At 38.8% G+C, this 27,243-nt stretch overlaps 1 protein-coding gene across 6 annotated transcripts in view; it reads right to left on the bottom strand.

Moving 5' to 3' along the window:
* Positions 1-6,044: 6,044 nt before the first annotated feature.
* The window catches only part of trabd (TraB domain containing), a 30,062-nt gene continuing 8,863 nt past the window's right edge, over positions 6,045-27,243 (bottom strand). For 5 of the 6 annotated variants that reach the window (XM_042335561.1, XM_042335563.1, XM_042335562.1 and 2 more), the window contains 9 exons: positions 23,740-23,796; positions 21,013-21,088; positions 18,805-18,971; positions 18,053-18,193; positions 16,970-17,080; positions 12,488-12,627; positions 11,617-11,789; positions 10,977-11,088; positions 6,045-10,138 (listed from right to left, as the gene is read on the bottom strand). In XM_042335561.1, the coding sequence (XP_042191495.1) occupies positions 9,967-10,138; positions 10,977-11,088; positions 11,617-11,789; positions 12,488-12,627; positions 16,970-17,080; positions 18,053-18,193; positions 18,805-18,971; positions 21,013-21,088; positions 23,740-23,760 (1,113 nt within the window). In that variant the 5' untranslated portion in view covers positions 23,761-23,796 and the 3' untranslated portion in view covers positions 6,045-9,966. The remainder of the gene's footprint in view (positions 10,139-10,976; positions 11,089-11,616; positions 11,790-12,487; positions 12,628-16,969; positions 17,081-18,052; positions 18,194-18,804; positions 18,972-21,012; positions 21,089-23,739; positions 23,797-27,243) is intronic. The other variant, XM_042335565.1, reaches the window with a different exon arrangement.

Here is a 27,243-nt window from a genome sequence, read left to right as displayed (position 1 = left end):
AGATATAGCTTCAGTGCACTCTTCATTATGTCAAATGTTCAGCTGAAACCGATCATGAACTGAATAGCCTACCCTCCCAAGCTCCAGTGACATTCAGTTAATGAGTTGTCTTCTCTCCAGGACAAATACATCAGAAGTGTGTCAAAGGTTGGGGACATAGGACAGCCCAAATTCTGGGGGGTGGGAGGGGGAGAGATCAAGTTTTATTCCGAGTTCATGCTCATTATCAAATGACACAATCCAATCATATTCACAGCAAACACAGAGATCGAGAAGAGAGAACTTCAAGACAAGTGATTTTTCATTTTATGAATTGCTGAATGCAAGAAAAAATGATCCAAATCCAACCAACAAGGAGAATGAGAGAAAGAGAGAGAGAGAGAAAATGAGGGAAAGGATTTTGACATTGATTTGGAGAAATCGTGGAGTCCTGTAGTTCAGTGGTTAGAGCACTTGGGACCTGGGTTCGATTCCTGGGCAGAGCGAAACGTTGGGCAAGTTTCCTTACTCCACGTTTCCGTTTACCTAGCAGTAAGTAGGAACCCAGTTGTTAGTCGATTGGCAGATCACTTTTCCGGGAACAATAATCCCTTCAAAAAATAAATAATAATAATTTGGTCACTCAATACATAACTTTTTGTGGGACACTGCTGTGCTGTGCATTTTGCCCACAAAATATACAGTCAATTCACTTTAGAGTATAGTCTGTGAAGCGCTTTGAGACGTCTCGAAGACGTGATAATGCAAGGATTAATATTATTATAATAAACAACTGAAGAACCAAGTGACCTTTGGTAATGCCAGAGTCCAGCCTTGTGATCACTGTTGAACTCCATCAGGCTCAATTTTTGTTTCCATGGTCAAAGGCAGCTTGAGTTATGAAACGGTTTACAGGTTGCTGCAAAATTATCTTTGGGAACAAACATTTGGGGGACAAATGCCAGGTTTGGGTGTAGATTTTCTCTATTAGATAACAAATTAGATAGATTTCTTTTAGGAAGTAATATCTTGGGCTACAGTATATAGTTTGTGACATGACTCGTGCAAGTGATTGCCAGTCCCGGCCAGTCAGTATTGGACTTGTGTTATTCTAACGATCTCTCAGTTTGGTGCCGTTATTCCAAGTTTGCACACAATCTTTTCTTGGGCATTTATATGACAATTGAAATGCTAGGATGGTGGAAGGTGAACTGGGTGGATCTTGGACTTCTTTCGTCTAGTATTTCTTATGTGCTTATTTCTCTGTAACATTTCAGATCTTCCAGAATTTGGCAAACAGTCGAATTCAGCCTCAACTATGAAGCCCCTTTTCTGTATGTTCACTTACAGAAACCCTATGAAATGAGAAAGGCTGTGAGTTACTGAAATCACTTCTTGACATGATTTTCTTATTTGATGTATCTGTCTGCCAAAATGAGTAGAGAAAGAGTGGAGGTGGGATGATTGAGAGGGGATCTGATAGAGTTGTTATAATGGCTAAATAAACCAACACCCAGATGTACATATTCCAGTTTAGACTTTTTTCCCCCAGAAAGACAACTTGTAGGACAGCATGTGGTTCTGAAATGCTACACACTGTCCAGCGCCTTGGGACGTCCTCCCGACATGAAAGGCGCTATACACATGTAATCTTGTTGTTGTTGGTTTAGAAGGACTTGCTATGTAAATGAACTTTCAAATCATGTACTGTAAATAGAATAGATATCTTTAACAATATGAAGTGCTTCATAAAAGCCATGAGTCACTGAGGTAGGTTTTGTTGAGGTTTTGTTAATGAATAACTGAGTACAATTGACAGAAAAAAAATCTTGAATTAAGCTGCATTCCTTCTGAACAAATGCTCAAGAGAGCTTCTTCCTGCCTCTCTCTTTCACAGTGACTTTTACCAACACTTTTGAATTGCCTCTCCTTTTCCTCTATGCTTGGGGATTTTTCATTGCCGTAGTGAAGTAGTTTGAGACATCAACAACAACAAGATTCCATTTATAAAGCGCCTTTCACGTCAGGAGGACGTCCCAAGGCGCTGCACAGTTGGGTCATGACCCGAGCAGGGGGGAAATGGTCAGGGTGAGGGGAGGGAAGGGAGGGAGCGAGGAGGGGGGAAATGGTCAGGGTGAGTGAAGGGAGGGAGCAAGGAGGGGGAAATGGTCAGGGTGAGGTGAGGGGAGGGAGGGAGCGAGGAGGGGGAAGAGAGTCGAGAGGGGAGCTGAAGGCACGGTCAAAGAGAAAGGTCTTGAGACCGGCCTTGAAGGAGGAAAGGGAGGAGGCGGCGAAGGCACTGGGGGATAGAGTTCCAGAGCCTCGGGGCTGAGAGGCTGAAGGCCCGACCACCGATGGTAGGGCGTTTGGGGCGGGGGACGTGGAGCAGACCAGAGCCAGAGGAACGGAGGGTACGGGCAGGTAGGTAGGGGGCATGAGACATTCATGTATGAGACATTCATCCAATGCAAAATCCACTCCTGAATATGAATAGATTGTAAAACAATGATATATTAAAAATTATTCTACAGCCTTTTGCCACCAGGTGGCAATGTTGAGATACTCTTTTGCTGCTATATATTGATTTTACAGCAAATATATATTTATGTAACTTTCTTAATCTGAATCTTAAACTGAAATAAATCTCTGCGGTAGGAAGAACAAAATAAGCTTTGAACTATAATGTTATTACTGGTTACTAATAATCAGGATGCAATCAACTTGTGAATTGTTTTAAGAACAGAAGAGAAACAGCTTTCAAATTCAGACCACATTTAATTTTATTATGAAATTCTAATTTTAAAGATAAGACCAGGATAAATTTCAGACATTCAGAGTGTAACCAGAGATACAATTCCAGAAGTAGAATATGTTGAAACATTTTTGGGGAAAATATGATAATTATCACGTAATAAATGATCACATTAGATAGCACATATTTCCTCCATCAAAGTTAAGTTGTGATTTTGTGAAATTATAACCTGCAAAGGTTATTTTTTACAAGAAACTTTTGTTGATATTTAGGTGTCATATTGGCTTAGTTGGTATTACCAGAGGCAAGAATTCTTCCCATTTGGTTACTGTAAACCCTATAGGGCCTTTCACATTGGGAGGATGTCTCAAAGGGCAGAATTTAATCTAAAGTATAATGACTGGTTAATGTCACACTCTGAGACGCTACCCTAAATGAAGGCAGAACTAGCAATGAGTACGCTGGATGGTAAATTAGATGCTAAGCAAGAAACTAGTACCATAACTGGTTTTATTAACATTATCAGTTATAAGATTGGAAGAACTGCTATGGAAATAAATGTCTGGTCTTATGTCTGAAGCGCAAGGCAAATATAATGCTATTCAAGAACTATAAGGATTTGTATCACAGCTTGAGATCTAACTGATACTTTTAATTTAAAATTAGTCCTGCAGCTTTAGCTTGATCCCTTAAATGTTAACATTTGCTTATGGTCTTGGTTAATGTGCCATTCTACAACTATGAGCCTCATTATTCCCACAGCTGTTAAAAGCATGTGATTTCATGCATCTGAAATTTTATGGGATCATCCCTTTCCTTTCTACAAATAAAAGATAAATGTCCAATTTTCCAGTTGGCATACGACTGGAATAAGTCACTGAAACTCTAGACCATAAATGTAACAACTGCAGTAAGTAATATTTAAGAACAGGTACAATGTATTCGGTTTTATATTCATTGCTGGAGTAAGCAATAAAGAAAGAGGTCATTCTGCCTTTAAAATATATTTTCCAGTTTTATTTATTTAATCACCCGGTCAACAGACAAGAGGGCACAGGTTTATGGTTGTGAAGGACAATTTTAAGACAGATACCATCAAGCATTTCTTTACACAGAAGATAATTAATGACTGGAGCAAGTTGCCAGAAACCATGGTTGAGGGTAGGATATTGGATGCATTTAAGAAATAGCAAGATGGGCTGAAGGGATCTCTCGCTGAATCTTGTGAAAGCTTCATGCAATCCTATTTGCACTCAGCAAAAAAATGCTGATCTAGCAAAACTCACAATTTACGCAAATGTTGCTCTTGAAATACTAATATTTAGATGTTGAAATGCTCACCTTCAAATACCTTCACATACTTGTTCCAACTGTGATGCTCCTCATCATGGATAAATGCTCAAGGGGAAAGAGCAGGAAAGCTAAGACTAACCCAGGTACAATTGTGCAAATGGCCTATAAACATGCTCCAATTTTATAATTTCCTGAGTTTGGTTGTATTGTGTCTAACATTCATATAAATGGAAGATAGCTTCCTCATCAGTCAGGAACAATAAAGATGAATTCTTTATAAATGAATGGCTTGAAATTTCACCAAGTTTTTGTCTGTTGAACAATTTTACCATAAAGTTGAAGCCTGAGCAGAATTGTGACTTTTTTTAATTAGCCTTTTTTGGAAGCTAGTGTTTTTACATGTAGAAAACCAGCTTCCAAATTAGGAGTCCATTTAACATTTTTCCACAATTCTGCAAGATCTTTAAATTTTAGAACAACATGGACTTAAGCGCCCGAGACACTACCTGCCTTATCAGTTAAGACTAGTTGGAATTTCAAGCAATGATCCTTTCTCCAACCATGTTTTTTTGTACAGTTGATGAATGAACCTATTCTTATTTAATAAATGTATCACCTTGTACTAAGAATATAAGCATGAAAAAATGCATAGGATTCAATTATAGATGTTACATTTATTTATAAATACCTTACAGGAACAAGAGCTCGAAATGGCTGACTTATGCTGGAAAACACCGACACAATGATGGTGATGAACAAGAGGTGCATGAAGTGATCATTGGATATTGGTTCACTCTGTATAACTCACTGGTGATGTCACATAAATACTGTAATTAGTTTGGATCACATTATTTCTAAAAGGACAACAATCGAATAACATACAGAAAGTAACAAATGATTAAGTTGATGACACTTTGATTCAAAGACACTTGATTATATGTAGTACAGATGATTGATGATTCAGATCTTTGATAATGGTGGGTATTGAAATGCTTTCAATTTAAGCTTTGAAACATAACTAAGGGCACATTCAAATTTGGAGGTAGAGCACTAAGCTGCAGTTAAATAGAACAAGTTTACACACAAAACTTGGTTTGGCAGTGCGAAACAATGCAAGCGAATGCAGGGATAGTAAAAGCCATCAAAATTCTGGTCAACTTTTTTTTAATAGGAATAACAAAGGATACAAACGTTAAAAATTCTACTGCTTACAGCATCCCTTTTACCATGCATATTTTCTATCAAAGGAAGCAGATAGCTAGGTCATTTGGTTCCAGGCCTCCATCAATGTAAGGGGGGGTGGGGGGTGAGGGGTGCGGGAGCAGAACACAACAATTTCTGTGGCCAATCAAGCACAAATCTTCACTGACCAGAGAATGAAACAATCCATGCAATGGAAAGTGTGAATTCACACGGCGACCACTCCATAGTGTGGTGTGTTGGTTTGCCAACATATTGCATTATTAAGCTGGCTCAAAATTTCATTTGAAAGATTTGAATCTTTTGCATGTTTTGGGAAATAGTGTAAATTATTTTTAAAAATCTAGGTAGGAACATAATAATAATCCTTGCATTTGACATAGGACCTTACCACATCGTTGAGACCCACATCAAAGCACTTCACGGGATACACTGTAAAGTGAATTGACTTGAGTATTTTGTGGGTGAAAACAGCATTTCAGAATATGCCTCAACTTAATGTGCAAAATTAAGGAGAAAACAGAAGAGGAGATTTTGAGATTTGTTCTTTATAATGATAGCCTTCTAAATGGGAAGTTTGCATACAATTAGATCAAAGGAAACTTGAATAATTTGAGCATTTAGTGAAGTCTCAAAATTCTGCAATAAAAACCAGTTGTTTAAAATAAAGTTTTCTAAAATAATCCTTCAGGTGTTCACAGCATTGCAAAGAAAACGTTTAGTTTAGTGGCCGGGGGACACTGATTAACAATGCATATTAAGACAGATCTTTGATTTTCCACTTCTAATTTTTTTCCTCTTCTAATATCTGTAGATTTTCTTTGAAATGCGACTAATCTGTAGATTATCTTCCTTAGATTGCTAAAACAACATTGATCATGTAACAGGCAATCTACAGGTGACATGCATTCTTATAGTCAATTTACTTTACAGTATGTTTTGTGAAGCGCTTTGAGACGTCTTGAAGACGTGATACAAGGATTATTATACACATGTGACGAACTGTTAGAAGGAATGCAGACTATAAAACATGGAGAGATTAAAATGGGCACCATGCCTTGGTGGGGGGAGGGGAGTGAAAGATCGCAGCTTTGCCAGTTACCCTACTCATCCAATATCCCCTCAGGTGTTCTGTCCAAGACACGTCGTTGGTTAGTGATCAGAAACAAGGGTTTGATTTATCTCCTCCCAAAACCAGGGCCATTGTGGCTAAATTTAGCCATCCTCCCGCTACCTCAGCTGAGATCAGAACACACCATGGATCTAAAATGGACCATCCTGGTGAGTAGCTTACTTAGCTTTTAGTTTTTTTTTAAAAAAAAATGGCTTTTATCTAAATTACCATTTTATAATTCGGGGGAAAAATCCTCACTCAGATTTATCTGTCATTTTACCAAAACAAAACTGAAAAATACTGAGATAGAATTACTTTTAATACTTAATTTCTGCACTTATGGTACACTTAGTCTCCAATACACCACGTATACTTTGCTGTCAAAAAAGGCACGGTCCTTCTACATAATTGCAGGAAAAGATTTCATTTGTTTTCGACATTTATAGAACTAAAACAAAGACACAGGACACAGAAAAAACACCCCATTAGCAGGATGTCTGGGAAACATGGCTTTTTATATTTCAATATCCAACTTGAGTAGCTGCAACCTTAAAACTGCTTTTTTTTATAAATTCAAAGTACAGTACCTGAGAAGCAGAAGAAGCCCAGCAAAACAGCATCACAAAATAGATAACACTTGATAGAAATCAACACGATCTTTTTTGGTACATTGTTGAGAGAGTATTAACCTTTTCAGGGAATGTAACCTCAGAAATAAGCTTTAACAGGAATGATTAAGCTGTAACTGCTACGGTCAAAATAAATCATTGATAATCATACACCACATCATTGCATCTCACTGTATTATCATATTTGATGATTTGAAGTAGTGCTAAAACAGTTTGTGTAGGCCACAAAACTGCTAAATGCACTTTAATATTATTGCTCATTTCCTTACATTTGTAAAAACGTATTCATTCATGAAATTTGGATTGCACAAGTTGCTTTAGTACATTGGATATATGGACTACATTCATTGATATTAGTTATTAGAAGCAAGTACCATAAACAGATACTCCTCATAAACACATTGATTTTGTCCCAAACAAGCCACTGTCAATTGTGGGGTTTGAACACATGTTTAACTATTCAAATGTACAAAGCAAAAATAAACAGCATTTCAGAAGAATGTCATTTGACAGATAAAGCAAATTTGAGCATCATTGTACCTAACTGAACTCCCATTTTAATAATTTGCATCACTAGTGTGACTTGCAAGTTTAGAAAATGATTTTTTTTAAAAAAATCAATATAAGGCAGTATTTTGTAAAAAAAGACAGAATTGTATACTAAATTAGCATTAAAAAAGCAAGTCCTTCTTTTGTACACGTCTCAACACAAATACTGAAAGAAATTGCAGATTATTTCTATATAAAAAAACTATCTGCAACAAATGCACATATAAAACAGAAGTGTGACTATTTCTACACTGCCATAACTGGACTGCATGCAGATCTTAGTTTATAGAAACAGCCTAAACATTACTGTTGTGTTCAGAAAACTTAGCTACTAAAAGCCACTTCAATGTTATTTATTTGTGCAATTAACGGTTTACTGTTTTAATTACAAGGAGGAAAAAACAGAAGTACTAGAGCAACCATTTTTGATGAGACCAACATTGCTGCAGATGTGTCTTTTTGTGGTTCATTCTCATTTTTCCTCAAAAGGAAAATTAATTACTAGTTACTGACCAATGGATACTGGTATATAGTTTAAAACAATTTAGAGTTGGTAATGCTTTTTTTTGAAAAAGGGAAGCTGATATTTTATAAGTAGCTTCATTCCATTTGAATTATTTGAGCAAACATTTATTTCTCTGTTCAGGAAAAAAAAATGGTACCTTTGCTATATAAATTCTAAAATCCCATTTTAAACACACTTGTAATCCATGCAGCTTTATATCTTGAATCAATGTTATGCTCCGCTCCAAATCTGATCGACCACTATTTACATGCACAATTACTGTACTTCCTTTCTGCATATTGTAAAAATGAAGTCAGCTCAATCAAGTAAGAACAAGTGCATAGCACGTAAATGATGGGGAGAACCATCTATTGCAAACAGATTTCCGATACAACCACGGATATCCAGTCTACATTCCCATTCACTCTTACTTTATTACTGTAGATTGTTATGATTTCAGCTGTACCAGATACACACCCAACCAAGCTGCTCAAGTAAAAGTCACACTTCTGTAAGAAGACAACAAAGATGTATCTTATTCTATATAAAGCCTGCAAAATAATGTGAAAGCTACTTAATTATTGAGCCCTTTCCTCCATTTCAGAGATTTGCATGGTTCAATATCAATTTCTCTAAACAGTACAGTTTTACTGTTTAGAATAAGGTACAACATTAATTAGGAAATTATGAATTGCTGTTTTCCATATATAATTTTCCTGCATAATCTGCATCAAATAAAGTACAGAATTTAACCTGAGGGTACTGTTTTTTTCCCACTAAAGGTAATGCTGGTCAAATACTAAAATAGAAGCAGTTAAGCAAACACTACCAAGGCAACAAAGATGTACAAATAGTGCATGTCGTCTATATTGTTAGCCAAAATTTGCTAGAAGTTCTTCAATAATTTGAAAAATAGACATTTCAACATAGTAATATAAATTCAGAATAAAGGTAACCAAGATTTAGCACACGCAGAATGAGACAGAAGCAAATTCCTTTTTATGTGTTGATAATCCACATAATACAATAGCAGAGAAAAATTACTTTGGGAATTTTGATTTAAATCAGACTCTTCAAGGTTGGCATCTAACGATTATGAAGAACACTAGAGAATAATTGTATGACAAGTTAAATGCAGCCTTGAAAAAAAATACGAATAGCAATCTTGAGGCCACCTTGTTCCTGAATACCTTTTCTCTTAAAAGTTCTAAGTCGTTTTTGTAATACGTTTGTGTGAAATGGCAGAGTGGAATAAATAGGAAAAGCAGAAAATGGCAATTGCATGTCATTTTTGAAAGGCTGAGTCATAAATAATTTAAAATATTTCTATTCAATATGATCAAATTCTCTCACCTATCAAAATAAAGGTTCCAATTGCGGTGATCAGTTTTAGAGAAGGGGACAAACTGAATGTTCAATTGGGAACAATATTGGTGGTATGCCAAAATGTTTTCATGTCAACATCGGAAACGTACGAAAAACACTTATAATGAATGTCTGAGGTAACTGTATAATTTTTTGAATCATTCAAGAGTATCTCAGGATGATTTTAAAGTAAGTTTAACCTTGGGCTTCAGAACCTTGCATCACAGCAAAAAGATAAATTTAAATGAAAGCAGAATATTTTGAAATATAATTTGCAACGTTAACATGTTGACTAACACCAAGTTCCATCAGTCACAATGAAGGCATATGTACTGTACATTACTCCACATGTTTGAGTTGTGCTTTTGCACATAGTCATTGGTAAATTTTCAGATCAAAAATTTGGGACTCGTCGTTTCCTGATGATGTGGCTCTTAAGCAATAAGAATTCATCCTTTGTGTCCCAAATTATTTGCATAACAGAATTCATAATGTAAAATACACAGGGAAAGCTTGTTGTATATTTGTCTTCGATCATCTTAAATCATTGTGTAAAAAGGTCATCCTCAAACTGGTCTGGTTAGAATTTTTGATTTGTAAGTTTGTGGAGGTAATTCTGTATTAATGGTCTTGAAAGCATCAACTGAACGGTCCCTTTTCCCATGCGGTAGCAGCCGTAACCTAGCAGTCCCATAATCGTTGTTTTAAGAGCAAACTTGAATACTTTAGTAGCTAATGAAGGGGGAGGCACACTGTAAAAGAGGAAAAGAAAATTTCAGTAACTTGGTTGATGATTTATTGGAGCAAAAAAACTTTCTGGTTAGTCAAATCAGCATGAAAAGTCAGTCGTAATACTAAACTAATGCACCAAATAGAATGCTGCAGTATTGTATCTGTCTGGGAATAAACATAGCAAATTCCAAAGAATTCACTTGAGAATAAAAAAAAAGTTTTGTACTACAAATTAATTGTTTTTGAATCGGCAATGTATCTTCTGAAAAATAATAAGCCTTGCATTTGATATAGCGCCTTTTCAGGTTTTCTAGACGTCTCAAAGCACTTCACAGAATATATTGCAAAGTGAATTGACTCTATTTTGTGGGCAAAACACAGCAGCCAATTGCGCACAGCAGTGTCCCACAAGCAGTCGTGGATTGAGTGACCAACTTATTATTTATTTAATTTTGAAGGAATTATTACCCCCGGAAAAGCGATCCACCAATCAACTAACAACTGGGTTTCTACTTACCGCTAGGTAAACAGAGGTATGCGGAGTAAGGAAATTTGCCCAACGTTTCACTCGGCTGGGAATCGAACCCAGGTCTCTCGCTTGCGAGGCGAGTGCTCTAACCACTGAGCTACAAGACTAATTTGTCAATTTTCTGACCCTTTTAGACTGAAATGCACCAGCCAAGCCAACAATTAATAGCTACTCTGTTGAGATGGAGCTATCTGGTTGATGTCTGCTTGAAAATCAACCAGGACATTTACAGATGAACATTTTCTTTGCTTGCCTAAATAAATTACATCAGCAATCTACCAATTGCAATTACTACTACTGATCCAAATGAAAAATATGGTAAACATTACCTCATTAATTCATGAATATTTAATAGATTATTCCAGTTCTTTTCAATTCCAGGTACATGACCCATTCCAACCACTCCGACCACAACAGATGGCATTTGTTGGTTGGGCTCAGCTGTGGAAAGCATAGAAAATCATCTTATCAGGCAAAGCTATCACATTACCCTTCGCATCCCTCCATTAACACATCACAATGTCCTGGATCTCTGCTTGTATTGCCAAACAGAATCAGAGCATACTAGCTCTGAACGTGAAAGCCTACTTACTTCCCCTACCTGACAGGTTATTTTTAGGCATTGTATTCAAGTTTTATTTGATTTAGAAAGGGTGAAAGACTGAGTGCACCCAACAGCACTCAAACCATTTGGTCTCAAGTGTCCATTCAATTCTCAAGAGTAACCCAGGATAGCAACCAGAAATAGGAACCTGTCTAAGTTACCCTCCCTGATCAAGAAATGCTGAGGCCATAGCCACCAATTTAAGATCTGCTACTAGGAATTGAATCTGGGAATTATCTGCTCAATAGAAAACTCACCAACTGAACGACAACGTCCTGTGTATTAGTTTTAAAAGTAATAGGATAGCAATGCTTTGTTCCAGGTAAATAAATTAGAACTTTACAACAGACATCGTATATGCTTACATCCTAAAGCCAGAGGTAGTTCTAATGGCTTTGCTGCTTGCTTCAACATATAGGCAAGATAAACGTCCCGTTCAGCAACAATAGTGCGGTGAAGATCAGGAAATTCTCCAATCATTTCAGACATCATCTGCTCCAGAAGATCTTTCTGTTTGCACTTTTCTACATCGTCCTTACTGAAACACAGGTACATTTGTTAAACATTCCTACTACTGGTCAAACATGGGAAGCACTTCAATTCCAAGCGATGAATTTTCTATTACTACAAATTGATTATGAACTCATTGTGTGGTGAAATTGCAGAGAACAAGATTCAACATCATACTACTATACAATAACAATTCTTCCACTTCATGACATTTAGGTATTGTGGAAATAATTTACAGAAAACTGCAGATTTCCTTCAGTAAAATACAATTTGTATTGATTGTATTTGGGTAAAATAACTTGAGGTAAAACAGTGTTACAGTTCAAAGTGTTGAGTTGTAAGCAGAATCACTAGGATTTCTTGGATTAGTAAAATTTAATAATAATCCTTGCATTTGATATAGCACCTTATCACGTCTTTGAAACATGTCAAAGCGCTTCAAAGAATATACTGTAAAGTGAATTGACTGTATATTTTGTGAGCGAAATGCAGGAAGCCAATTGCTCACAGCACCAAAAGTGGGACACCAAATTATAATTTTTTTTTAAGGGTTTATTATCCCTGGAAAAGTGATCTGCCAATCGACTAACAAACGGTGCCTACTCACGAAAGGTAAACAGAAGCGTGTGGAGTAAGTAAACTTGTCTAACATTTCGCCCTGCCCGGGAAGCGAACGCAGGTCCTCTCGTTTGCGAGGCCTCTAACCAATACGGGACTTAATCTTACCTGATTGGATCTGACAGGAAACAGAGACCCCAGGCTAGCTTGACCTTTTGCCAGAAGGAAAGTGCAGCAATGGCCCTTTTAAAGGTAATGGGGATGGGCCTATCCCCAAGGTGAAACTTACAAAAAGGCACTTTTCCAGCCTGTAACATTAAAAAAAATTAAATATTATCCACAAGCCAATTATGCATTTAATATGATTCAACTGTATCAAGAATGAGTAATAAGTTAATCAAGAAATTTGCAATTTTTAAAACAAACTAAGTATATTTGCTGCAGAACCTACAGAATATTGAACTAAATATTTGCCACAAGTGGACCTCGAAAGTGTGCCCCCCAAACTGATTAAGTCAACAACGACATGCACTTCTATAGCGCTCTTCATGCAGGGTAGCGTCTCAGAGCAATTAACGGTGGAGGAGCCTGACTCCTAGCTGGGGGCAGGTTGCCATAAGCACGATCAAAAAGGAAAGTTTTCAGGTGGGACTTGAAAGAGGGGGCAAGGCGGAAGGATTGAGGGAGAGTGTTCCAGAGTTTCGGGGCATAGTGGCTGAAAGCGCGACCTCCGATGGTGGGGCAGAGGGTGCGAGGGACGAGCAGGAGGCCGGTGCCAGTCGAGCAGAGGTGCCGGATGGTGGATTGGGGAGTGAGGAGGTTGAAGAGATAGGGAGGTGCTAGGGAATGAATGGATTTGAACACGAGCGTGAGGATCTAGAAGTCAATCCGTTTGGTGATGGGGAGCCAGTGGAGCCTGGCCAGAACTGGTGAGATATTGATAAGTTCAACATACATCAGCATAGGTTGATAAGTTCCATAAAAGTTATTTCACAAGATATTAACTAGACCAGTCAATATTCAACTCGAGACTAAAATGACCACTATTGGAATGGACTTTCAAATGACTGTTTCCAAATGCAAATCCAGATGGTCACTTGCAGGAGTTACTTGAGATCATACTTATCCTTGTACCAGAAGACAAATTAAGGTAACATGTACATTGCTGCAGTTTGAGGTGTATTTCCTTGCAAAACATCCAGAGTGACTCACTATTATTAAAAACAAATTCACAAAAAGAATATTTTCTGACTACAATGATATTTCTATTGAATTTGTAATGGCCATATTGCTCCCTGTAACTGGAGTTACTTGTAATCTTCAAGCAGTTGATAAGCAAAGCACATCCTGCCAAACTACTGTTCTGTTGATTGCACTTCTCGTTTTTTTTATGAGAACAAAGATAGATCAAGGGTTATACAACATAAATCAGCAAGGAGAAATCTACCAATAAATTACTGCATTCTGTATAATAAACAGTAATATAAAGCTGAATACAGTAGTGAAATAATTGCTCATTCCTAAAGAAAGAACAGAGAGAGGGAGAACAGAGAAATACCAGAGGGGAGAGAGAGAGAAAGCAAGCTATAAAAACAATTAAATCAGAGTGACCTGGGAATGCGACTCTACACGTAATATATTTGTTACATTATCATTCTGAATAGTTGCAACAAAAAAAACTTTCATTTTTATTTGTAAAATTAGCCATTGTTAAAAATAACAATTTACACTTAAATAGCGTCATTCACATGGGGAGAATGTCTCAAAGTGTTCTACAAAGATGGGTGTCACAAACAGACCTTGAAAAAATTTAAAATTCTGCAAACATTACACAAGTTTTTAATCTTTATTAGTCGTTACAATGATGGTGATAGTGGTTGCAAAGCATGACAACTTGGCTTGTAATAATAATAACCCTTGCATTTTGATATAGCGCTTTTCACGTCAGGAGGACGTCCCAAAGCGCTTCACAGAACACACTGTAAAGTGAATTGACTGTATATTTGTGGGCGAACTCGGCAGCCAATTGCGCACAGCAATGTCCCACAAACAGTCGTAGATTGAAAATGACCAATTTATTATTGTTTTTGGAGCGATTATTATTAGGCTCTGTGTGGAGTAAGGAAACTTGCCCAAGGTTTGGCCCTCTGCCTGGAATTGAACTCAGGTCTCTCACTTGCAAAGCGAGTGCTCTAACCACTGAGCTACAGGACTTGTAGCTTCATTACACTGAACATTGAAAGCCACAAGCATAAACATTTCATCGGAGACTGAGGTGAAGATCAATGTAATAAAAATGTACAAAGTCAGTCAATCCACATGACCTGGAAATGTGTGGTATATATGCTACAACCTTCATCTATTCTGAACAGTTGCAGGNAAAAAAAACTCGAGTTTTTATAGATCATCACATTAAAGCATCTAATAATAACCATTAACTGACTTTGTTTTAATATCGGCAACCACTTTACGTAAAACAAAGACCTTCAAACACTCATGAGATCAACTTATCTGGAGGATTATTAAATGCATTTGTCATACCTTGGCACTATCAGTGTAATGGAAACCCACAAGTATCATTGCTTCACCAGACTGAGATGAAGACTAGTGCAATAAAATATACAAGTCAGTCAATCTGTAAATAGCCTGTACATTATATGTTCCAAGTCTAGCTTCTTTTTCGTTTGTTCACACATAAAATGCTTATGCAAAAATAACTGGGATGGAGATGGATGAGAACAAGCAATGCAGTGTTTTGAGCACATTCCTTTCACCACTTGGTCGGTTCAGGGTTTGGATCAAGCCCCGAAAACCACTAGAAACACTTTCTCTCTTAGATGAGCATTTAACATTCCAAGTAAATAGTCACAACAATCTCAGTCTAGTTATCAGTGAACACAAAGCTTTAGCTTGAGTTATTGGGAACACTAAAATTAGTAATTACAGTCAAAGGCTATGAGAATGGATTGCCTGATCCAGGGGTTCTTCGGTAACTGTGTTTCCTTTAATTACATACAACACAGGGACACTATGTAACAGCAGCTCGTTCATGGTTCAATTAATCTGGGAGGCTTTGATACTGTCACATAAATGCATTTTTGATATCCGCATCATCAGCCTTTATCTTGATAAACAGCCGTACATAACCATAAAACTGGATTAGATTATAATATAATAATCTTTGCATTTGATATAGTGCTTTATAATATACGGTAGTGACTTGACGGTATATTTTGGGGGCGAAACGTGGCAGCCAATTACGCACAGCAGTGTCCCACAGTCATGGATTGAGTGACCAAATTAGATTTTAACAAAAGTAGAAAAGTGAAGGTACAATGATAAATCCCTTCTCACCCTCGCGTCTCTTTCTCTCTCCAATCTCCTCAACCCCACCGTGAAGCAAACTCGGGCTTCCTCTGCCCTCTTCCCACCACAATCGGTGGCCAAGCTTCCGATCCCACGTCCTCAATCTCTGGTAACCCCTCGCTATAACCCAGGGTCGTCCAATACCATTATCCACATGTGGCAAATTGGGAATCCAGATATGGTGAAATTGCATTTTTGGTTAGTAAATAAAAACATGAGTAATAGACTCTGTCGATGGGCATGTGATCTCAATACTCAAATTGACATGGTGTATGCAGGTGTCCTCTTTTGACCTTTTTGCTCGTTTGTTGGTAAAACGATGAGACAAAATGCAGCAAGAGTGAGTATTTTTTGATTGTTGCGTGTGCTTTACTTCATTGCTTACTGCCTATTAGTTATATGCTAAAATAGTGTATTAATTTCCACCGTTTCAGCATTAATGAAATCTAGCCTTAATGAAACATGGAAATGCTGGCTATCGTGCATTTATACCTTCTTGTTTTGGACTCACCAGCAAATGGAAACAGCCTATAAACCTTCACCATATGGATTACGACAAAGTTTCTCACTGAATGGTGGTAAATGTTTGTTAAGTAAATATACATTTAAACAATGCAAGTGAAGTACATTTACCTGTATTATTCGAGTGTATGTGAGGCATTTTCTACTAAAATTAGTCCATGTGGCTAAAATGGGGTTGCCATCGCACCAGTGGCTAGTCAGTGATTTCTATTGGACAACACTGCTCTTAATACCCACCTTAAAAATTACCTGTTTGTACGTGCCTATGAATGCCTCCCCTTCCCCTCTCCCTTACTCAGCACTAACCCTCTCCTTATAAAGCCCACCTTAAAACCTACAGCCGGTTTATTAAGACTGGCTGACAGCGTGTGCACAGTGAAATTGCAACTAGTTTCTGCAGAAGCCAATCACTGGGCTATAACAGCGCTCCCAATGTAACCCAAGTATTCATATAAGGATTTGCAATACTGGATTTATTAAACCACATTTAGAAGATCTCCCTTGTAGAATATCTATACGTTATTTATGGCCGTTGCATACACAATGATCCCTGTCCTCTTTTATATGTAAATACCAACTTGAAGCACAAATTAAATCACAACATCTAGCAATTTTACACTACTATTATTCAAATGATTTTCACTAATACCTCCTGCACTGGTAATTGTCATACTTCACTGACTTTGTGCAAAATCAGCCAGTCAGGATTTATGAGACACAAGAGGTTTCTGAATGATTCAAATTTAATAAATGAATGCATACCTCCTTGAAGGCCTCCCTGAATTCCCCTCCTGGGGCCATTCCCAGCTGTTCAGTGATGTGAGCTGAGACCTTCAACAACAGCATCTGCATTAACCCAGACATGACTCCATTCTGTTAAAAACAAGACAGAAAACTAGGTTTAATTATCAAACAAAAACATTCGTGCTAAATACTGGATCGAACTTACAAATACTCTTTTACTAGAAAACAAATATGGCTTCAAAATATGTTACTGAGCAAAAGAGATCAAGGCTATACATAAAACCTTGTTTGATTCATTGATCACCCAAGTTAAAATAATAATGTGGTCACTCAATCCACAACTGTTCATAGCTCACTGCTGTGTGCAATTGGCTGCCGCGTTTTGCCCACAAAATATACAGTCAATTCATTTTACAGTATATGCTGCAAAGTGCTTTGAGACATCTCAAAGATGTGATAAGACGCTTTATCAAATGCAAGGATTATTATTATTATTAACCCGTGCATCTTTTGTTTTGCCAATTTTCTAATTTTCTATTGAAGCTACAGACCCTCGCCCAGCAAAGGGCCATTCTTTATCTATGAGACTGGGGTAGTTGAGTATTCATAACACATACTGGATGAAGAAATGAGTTTTAAAAAAAAAGCACTTTTTTGTTTGCGTGCACCATATTACTGCAAATTTCACCACATACAGCATTTGCTGAAACTCAGCTCAATGTATTGGATAGGGGGAAGGGAAAGGAAGAGGGAGGGAATGAGAGAAGGAAGCAAGGAGTAACTTTGCATTGTTTTCGTCCGATGATCAAAAATTAGACAAGCTAGGGCTCTCAGTCTTGAGAGAAGATGACTCAAGAGGGGACCTCATAGAGGCGTATAGCATTTTAACTCAGATCAAAGTAGTAAACCCAGATCAAGACTTTAGGATACATCAAGACTGGAGGACATAGGGCTAGAGTTGTAAAGGGCAATTTGAGAACAGATACGGATAAACATTCCTTTATCCATAAACACTCTAACAATTCAAATGAAGTCTGAAGTCCACATGCTTCAAAACAGTTAATATCAATGGCCGCAAAACGTGTAAATAAAACACAATACCTGTTTTATAGCTTGTTGTAATTTGTCCAGGTTGATTTCTCTGGCTTCCTTCAGCAATGTCTTCTCATCCATCTTGAGCATGGAGACTCTATACTGACAGAGTTCTACCACCACCACATCTGGCTGCACTTCTTGAATCGTCTGAAACGAGGTGGGAATTAATAATGGAAGCTCTATGCTGGCAAATTAAACAGTTTCATACAATTCACCATGGTAATCTGGATCAAACAGTTTGGTTAACGTATCAGCTTGTCTAAATCGCACCTGCTGTTCCCAAAAAAATAGATCAGCAGTCAGTATGAATCTTCAAACGATAATTAATAAAATGTATTTTATACAGCACCTTAACATAACATTTGAAATATCTCAAAGAGCTTCAGAGTTGTACTGCAAAGAGTATTGACTATATTTGTAGGCACAATTATTGCCAGCGTTCCAAATAGTCAGGCGATTTTGTGTCTTTTTTTAAAAAAAACGCTATACAGGTTTACTTTTCAACAAAAATGACAAATTAGTTGATTAAAATGAAATAAACTTATTAAAATGGAAGCTGAAAATGCAGAATCTTAAAATCAATCTGTTCATTCTGCTTCCCCCCCCCCCCACAAACAAAAATAGTCTTCCCTCTTCAGATTTACTCTTGAAATCACGTTAAGTCAAAACAGGCAAAGATTATGAGCAATATTTGTTTGAGGCAAAATTATATTTCTTCATAAAGGTGTTTTTTTTACTAAAGGTTATTTTTTTTTTACCTTTACAACATCTTTTCTGCTACTCTCACTAAAATGGGCGGTTCCGACAAGGTAGACTTTACAGCCATCTTCTGTACCAAGTTCAGTCACAGTGTCTGGAAGATTTGGCTTTCCTTGTCTCTTTTGCATCTTCATCTCCCATAAAAGCTTAAAGGCATCTGCATCTGCTAAAAGTAAATAAATACATTACAACTGGGTTTGATATCTGACAGCTTCAAATGGGTTCCTTAATAAGGAAACTGGAACTGGGTCACACTGATTCTTAGGAATCTCTTCTGACACAATTTAATCTCAGAGCGAAGTTCCATGGTTTGATGCACATTTCTTCGGCTACCACTAGTTTCCTTATTGAGAAATCCCTTTAGAAACCAATAAGCTGGGAGGAGGGAGAGGTGACCATCGTGGCGACCTGAAGATGGGGAAGGATGGGGCAAGGTGAAGGGATAGAAACAGAGTGTTCCAGACTTTTGGGGCATAATGGCTGAAAGTGCAGCCATCAATGGTGGAACGGAGGGCACGAGGGACATGCTCAAGGCCAGAGCCAGTCAAGCAGAGGCAGCAGGGTAAGCAGGTCAGAGAAAGAGGAAGGTGCCAGGGCATGAAGGGATTTAAAAACGAGTGTGAGGATCCTGAAATCATTCCGTTCAGCGATAGGGAGCCAGGCTAGAACTGGTGTAAAGTGGGGATATTAAACAACAATATACAATGAATAGTATAACTCTTAAAAGTAAACCTTTCCAGCTATATAAAAATCTACCATGTAGAAACACTTTTAACCATGGCTAATGCAAGGAATAATGTATAAAGTTCATTGACCTCACTTTTAAGATTTGAGAGACACTTTTTGTCTATAACCTATGCAAATGGGAGGCTGGGGCCACAGTAATTTAATCTGTGCATCTAATTGTTTTATTTTATTTTTAAAAGAAACATATTTTCATCCGTTGGCACCTTTCATTTCATTATTGTGTTTCATTATTGAACTACAGCAGCTGGGGACAAAAAGAGGGAAACTTTAGGCCCAATTCACCTTTTTGAAAGAATGCCTTCATGGGCACCAAAACACTTGTAACTTTTTTTTGGAATTTATTTGTGACCTATTACTTCTGGCCGAACAAATGCAGACGACAATATTTTTTTTTGAAAATCAGGTTGCTGGCTTTGTGTTAACCGCTTTAGAAATAATGACATAATTGATGACACGAATCCCCGTTCACCATATTATTCCTCAATTTTGGTTTAGCTTCTAGTAATTCTAGGTGCTTCAAATAATCACATTCCAAAAAGAGCAATGATTTATAGCTAATCCTCACGTACATTCACTCAGAATTAGGTTAGAGACTGCCTAATCTCATTTCATGTCTATTTTATTTACAGTAGCATTTAGGAGCCAAATCAATGGATAATTTGTTTCCCACTAACCTTTGTAAATTGATAAAAAAATATGATTTTCACTGTATTTATTTGGAAGTTTTGTTTGAAAGAGAAAATATTAAGTCAGTCCATTTTCCTGACTCTTTCTGCTCCTAACAGTATCCAGGCTCATAGAGAACACTGGCCTGGCTGTGCCATATGGAGATTTTCAGTAAAATCTCTGAATGAGTGAAGAAATCCATTTGGAATATCTCTAATGAGATACAATTTTCCTTTTAAATAACAATTGTTTTTTGGTGTTATGGGTTAACATTTTATTGAAAGTAGACCCTCTACAAATATCTACATTCTTCTACCAAGATCAATTTTCTTAACATTCAAATTATTGCATTTCTTCAGGAAATTTCTTCAGCCTCTCCACCCCCAGCCTTTGGAACTCCCTCCCTTGCCTCCTTCAAGGCACGTCTCAAGACCCTCCTCTTCGATTGTGCCTTTGGCTACCCTCCTACCCCCTTACCCTCCACACCCCTCCCCGGGTCCAAATCCCTGACTGTCCAGGGTCTTGGGACGTCCTTCCGACATGAAAGGCGCTATACAAATGTACAACAACAACTTGCAACTTCTATAGCGCCCTCCAAGCAGGGTAGTGTCTCAGAGCGCTAAACAGTGGCGGAGCCTGACTCCGAGCTGAGGAGGTTGGGGGGGAAGTGACCGTAAGCACGGTTGAAAAGGAAGGTTTTCAGGCTGGACTTGAAAAAGGGGAGAGTGGGGGCAAGGTAGACGGATTGAGGGAGAGTGTCATTTTGTATTGCGAAATGAATCTGGAAGACTTACACAGGTTTTGATGAACATCTGACATATTCTGCAGTTCATCCTCAGACACTGCAGCCGCTGGTGGCCTTGGGCCAGCCTATAAACAAGATCCATACAAGTAGGAGATTAGTTTCATTTTCTGTCCAGCTCTTGAAAGAAGTAAATGACTTTCCGTCTTCAACACGTCTCAAGTCTGACATATCAAGCATGTTGCCAAAGAGATTAATCAGAAATACTTGGCAAGTTTCTTGGTTCCAATTTGAAAACCGGTTAGGTTTACTCATTCTATACCCCAGATCTCCACTCTATAATCCTGTCACTTCATTTTAATAACTCAATTGTAAAAAAAAAACACATACTTTCCTCATCATTTCTCATCTTTAGGCAGAATATCAGGCAAATGAAGACACTATATAAAGCATAAAATGTTACAGCACAGAAACTGTGTTCAGCCAAAATAGTCCATGCTGGTGTTAATACTCCACAAGTCACGACCCTTCCTGAAATTCAACCCATCATTGAACCTTTCCCATACCTCTCTATTCCCTTCTCCCTTGTGTATGTATGTTGGTTGAATAAGTATAGCAAATGCTGCCTCAATTTTCTTATGCACTGAAATACAATTCACCAGCTTCTAAAGCAACCTTTATTGCAAACTATATAAACTAAGCCACTTCCCGAGGCCACTATTTTACCACTATAAACTAGTTTGGTAATGAAGGCTATGCAAATTAAAGTTGTCTTAATAGATTGTTGCCTTGGCTGCATTGAACAGCCATAAAGCTTCCATTTTGAGTGAAGCAGAAAATGATTTGATACTATAATTACTTTGCCAACTATCCTTGTATGTGGATTTATTATAATTAATACTGATAGCAGACATTATCATTTAGCAACAGTCAAAATAAAATAGAAGGCTTTTTTGGTTCAACAACTGACATTGCCCATTTCTACCATCTGTAATGGGCCATTTAATAAGTGGAAGAGGGGATATCTTGAAGCCAAAAGAGAGGGAAAAAAACATCAATGTAGGGTTCACAATACATGCAACCCTGTTATATGGCGATCCTTATGAGGTGGATTTGTTTATAAAGCAGGTGCCTTCTAAGGTGTCCATAAGGGTTTTAAGCTTGTTGAGATACAGAGTGACCAAAAAGTCATGATAGTCTTTATTTCAAAAATTACTAATAATTATCACAATTTCTTTAAGACTTATTAGACACTGTAATGGTATCACACCGTTTTGGATACCCTGTAGAAAGGCAATGTTTTGGAGATGGAGGAAAGAAGTCTTGGTTAAGGACTGGATACAGGGATTGAAGGAAAGTTGAGGGTAATTAAATACTAAAGCCGTCATTGACCAGGTTTCCTGGAGCTGGAGCCAGAGGCAGGATGGCCCTGGTGAAAGCCGAAAAGGGCAGCTTCAATTTTATTGATGTTCAGCTGAAGAAAGTCCAGGCCTATCCGGGATTTACTATTGATAGTGTTAATAAGTTACCAAAGCAGCCAGACAGGATTTGCACTTGTTTGCTTTAATTTATTAAATAAGTTCAGGTTTTGGCTTTAGCCATCCTTCCAGCTGTTAATTATCCTGAGTAAACTTGCCCCTTGCAACCCTAAATCTGTGACCATCAATGTTCTTTGTGTATCTGAGAATAATGCACTAATTTACTTTCTCCCTCACGTTAACCATAAAAGGACCCATCTGAAATCTTTTTCCAATACAGAAGACCCAAATTATGTAGTCAGTCAATTTAGCTCATCTCTCTATCTCTGGGAATCAGCCTAGTCATGGTAACTAGAACTGTATGCAACCATCCAGGTGCAGCTGACTAAAAAAACTAGAGCGTGATTTCTAGCAATCTAAACTGATTTCACAATATTTCCGTTTGTTTTGTTTATTCCACATCATGTTTCAACACAGTGCACGATGAGTCAACTAACATCCTGAGCTCTCTTCACTTCGCAAATTCAAATTTATCCTTCAGATACATGTGCCTCCTATTTTCAGTTCCAATATTGCAAGACAAGATACAATATTATCCCATTCAGCACCTTGGGACGTTCTCCCGACATGAAAGGCGCTTTACAAATTTTTGTATTGTTAAATTTTTGCCAGTGACCAACCCAGGAATATACCTTGTTAAGCGGAGATTACTTTGGAAGATCAGAACTGCCTGTTCTTACTACGTTTATTCCTCCCCATCCCCCACTATTACTTTGAACTGAATCTACAAATCCAGGTCATTTATGTGTATCCCACCGTCAACGTTTGAGACATTCCATTCAATAATGCTTTCCGCAATTCAATTTAGCGACATTTACGACTCTCCTCTGCATCCTTCCCTTTAGCCAATTACCACTCTTATCCTGGATACCTATCAACATTAACCTTCTCAAACGTAGTGGTCCTAGATTTCTCGATTAAAATAAGAATACCTCTCCAGATTAACATTACATAATATGGAATTCTACCAGTTCTTCATGGGTAGTGGATTTTTAAATGTCCAAGGCAAGGGGGAAAAAAACATGGTGACTTCAGGCAGTGCAGAATGTAATAATTTCAGACTGAAAGACCCATAGCCATTTACGAAACAGTGTCCATTACACTTCGCCAAACAGATGGGGTCCAGGGCATTGCCACAGGATATATAGCAATCTAATCCATATCTCAATTATTGTAGCTCAATTATTGCACACATTACACAGACTATTGCATAGAGTGTGCAAAATTGTGTGTTTACTCACATCTTGTGGTTCTCCTTGCATTCCCTGAAATCAGTTTTCTCCCCAATCAGAAAAAACCTGTTTGGTCAAGAGAACAAAAATCAGTTTCCCCAAACATACTCCACTCAACACTGCTGATGGATGAGGGAAGACTTAAAGATTTGCAAATTGCTTCTGTGCAATTACAGCTATCTGGATTTGGTATATATCAATTATTTATGAAGAAGTGTTTCCAATTATATATTAGGCATAAAAATGTTGTAAAATGCTCAGCAATGCCAAGTACATAAAAACACATTACTGATCTATTAACATTGTGAGTACTGAGAACCTTCTGGTAGCGTTTAAAATATTAACATGCTTTCCATTAGAAAACACCTGCAAATGTGTTTATTCTGCAAATGTTTAGTAGGGACATCAACCATCAAGCACCAGAGGAACGCTGTTAATTTGTACGAATCAGCAAAATGTTCGCTTGTTGGCTGTTCTTGGTAAAGATTGCAATTTCCAAATCAATTTGTTGTATCTATCAGTTGGACCTGAGAACCTTACGAATTTATGGTTATTATCGGCTTCAAAACAGTCTTTATTTAACAGTTAATAATTCTTTTTCATTAATAACAGAATCGGAGGAGATATTCCTCATATCTACATAATTTTAAAAGTTTTATTGCACATGATGCCACAGAACACCTCAAGGTGCTTCACAGTAATCACTGCTATGTGCAGTGACTGTTTTTATAGGCAAACACAGCAACTATAACACAACAAAGGTCTATAAACAGCCATGAAGCGAATGACCATTTAATATGAAGGATAGTTGACCAAGACAACAAGATTACATTTGTAATAGGGCTTTTCACGTCAGGAGGACGTCCCAAGGCACTGGACAGTGTACAGCATTTTAGACCCAAGCTGGGGTCGGTGGGGGGAGAAGGGAGGGGAGGTGGCCTCTGGCATGGTCGAAGATGAGGGTCTTGAGGCAGGACGAAGGAGGCTAAGGAGGGGGTGAGGCGGAGTGATTGGGGGATGGAATTCCAGAGGCTGGGGGCAGAGTGGCTGAAGGCTCTCCCACCAATGGTGGGACAGGTGGGTTGGGGGACGTGGAGCAGGCCGGAGCTGGCTGAGTGGCGGGTAGGGGGTTAGGAGGTCACAGCGGTAGGGTGGAGCGAGCCCGTGGAGGGCTTTGTAGGTGAGAACCAGGATCTTGAACTGGATCCTCTGAAGGATAGGGAACCAATGGAGTCGGGTGAGAGTGGAGGAGATGGGGTCATGAAAGTGAGGGAAGGGGGAGCAGGTCATGGCTTGGATGTGGGAAAGAAAAGACAGTTGAGGGTCGAACAAGACACCTGGGTTCCTGACTGGCTGGTGAGTTGAAATGTGCAACCATGGAGGTTGATGCTGCCAGAGCCTGAGGTGCAGACGCGCTGGCGCGAGTCAATCAGGAGGGCCTCAGTCTTGTTCACATTCAACTGTTGGAAATTTGCTCTCATCCAGGACTTGATGTCCGACAGGCAGTCTGTCAGGACAGCAGTGGTCCTGGAGTTGAGGGTGGAGGCAGAAAGATAGAGTTGGGTGTCATCCGCATACATGTGGAAGTTGACTCCATGGCTGCGGATGATGTCACCAAGACAGAGCCCCGGACTTGCACTTTTACAACGACTTTCACTTATACAGCATCCTCCAAGCAGGGTAGGGACTCAGCGGCTTAACAGTGGCAGAGGCCGAGTATGAGCCAGTGGGGGGTGGTCTAGGTGACCATAAGCACAGTCGAAAAGGAAGGAGGGACTTGAAAAAGGGGAGAGGTAGGGAGGTGCCAGGGGGTGAATGGATTTGAACATTTGTAAGGATTTTGAAGTTGATCCGATCGGTGACAGGGAGCCAGTGGAGCCTGGCCAGAACTGGTGAGATGGGGGTACGGAGTTTGGTCGGGGTATGTATGCGGCAATAGGAAAACCGCTCTTCTCAAGACCGCACTTTGGGATCTTTCGTGTTGCCTTCAACAGGCTGGTTAGTTAAGGGTAAAATCTCATCTGAGGGACAGCAACGTTGTCCAACAATGCAGTCAGCTGAGTGAAGTGCTTTTAAATGTTCTTTCAATATGCTGTCAAAATGTGAAGGGTTGTTATGCAATTACTGCACTGGAATGCCAACCTAAACTATGACCTGAAATCCTAATGGAAAAGAGTCATTTGTTATTATTGGAGATTGAAAGAACTTTAAATGGAACAAGTGCTTGAACTTTTCATCCATTTAGCACTGCCATTACTGTATGCAGTCAGGAGAAGTTTAATTCACATTGGAAATTAAAATGACAGATTAAAGTCCACTGGCTCAAGCATTTTCAGTCACATTTGAATATTACCCGTATTCAGAATTTGATGCTTTCGGGGAATTTTCAAATTCAGTTTGAATATTCAATTTTGACCCCAAACATAAAATTACAGTTGTAGAACGCCTTCCACGTCAGGAGGACATCCCAAGGTGCTGGACAGACAGGATTATGGACCCGAGCTAGGGGTGGGGATGAGGGAGGGTGGAGGGCAGGGGGTAAGCAGGAAGATCGAAAGCACGGTCGAAGAGGAGGGTCTTGAGGTGGGTCTTGAAGTTGGCGAGGAAGGGGGCGAGACAGAAGGACTGCGGGATGGAGTTCCAGAGGATGGGTGCAGTGGTGGAAGGCCGCCCGCCAATAATGGGGCGAGCAAGGTGGGGGATGTGAAGCAGGCTGGAGCCCGCTGAGCGCTGGGGAACAGGATGGTAGAGAGTTAGGAGATCGGAGAGATAGGGGAAAGAAAGACCGTGGAGGGCCTTGAACTGTATCCTCTGTGTGATGGGAAGCCAGTGGAGTTGGGCAAGGATGGGGGTGATAGGGTCGCGGAGCCTAGTGCCGGAGAGGACACAGGCTGCAGAGTTCTGGATGATCTGTAGCCTGTGGAGGGAGGTTGATAGAATGTTGTTATACCGTTAGAATCTAACAGTATATTAGAATAGTTTGGACAGCAAATTATGTACATGTGTTCACATTCTGCACTCTACAACAACAACTTGCATTTATTTATATAGTGACTTTATGCCCGGCTCAGAGAGCTTACAGTGGTGGAGCCTGATGCTGAGTCGCGGGAGGGGGGCGGGGAGAGGAAGCTCTTCAGGCCTAATCTGAAAATGGGAAACGAGGGGCAAGGCAGAAGAATTGGAGGGATTGAAGGAGAGAGCTCCAAAGTTCAGGGGCATAGTGGCTGAAAGCACGGCTGTCAATGGTGGAGCAGAGGGGACGAGGGACAAGCAGACGAGAACCAGCCAAGCGGAGGGTGGTGGAGTGGGGAGTAAGCAGGTTGGCGAAGTAGGGTAGTGCCAGGGCATGAAGAGATTTGTAGACTTAAAAAATTAACAGATTAAGACTGCAGTTTATAATATTGTAATCTTTTATCACTTTGGCACACGCAATGAACTCTGCATGTTTATTATACTTTAATATTAATTCAACATTCCCATTGTGTACTTTGCAGCAGTAAAAACATAACCAGA

The sequence above is a fragment of the Callorhinchus milii genome, unplaced genomic scaffold (assembly GCF_018977255.1).
Source record: "Callorhinchus milii isolate IMCB2004 unplaced genomic scaffold, IMCB_Cmil_1.0 Scaffold5, whole genome shotgun sequence".
Classification (NCBI taxonomy): Eukaryota; Metazoa; Chordata; class Chondrichthyes; order Chimaeriformes; family Callorhinchidae; genus Callorhinchus; species Callorhinchus milii.
Note: the sequence above shows the minus strand (reverse complement) of the source record. Positions and strands in the feature narration are given on the sequence as shown.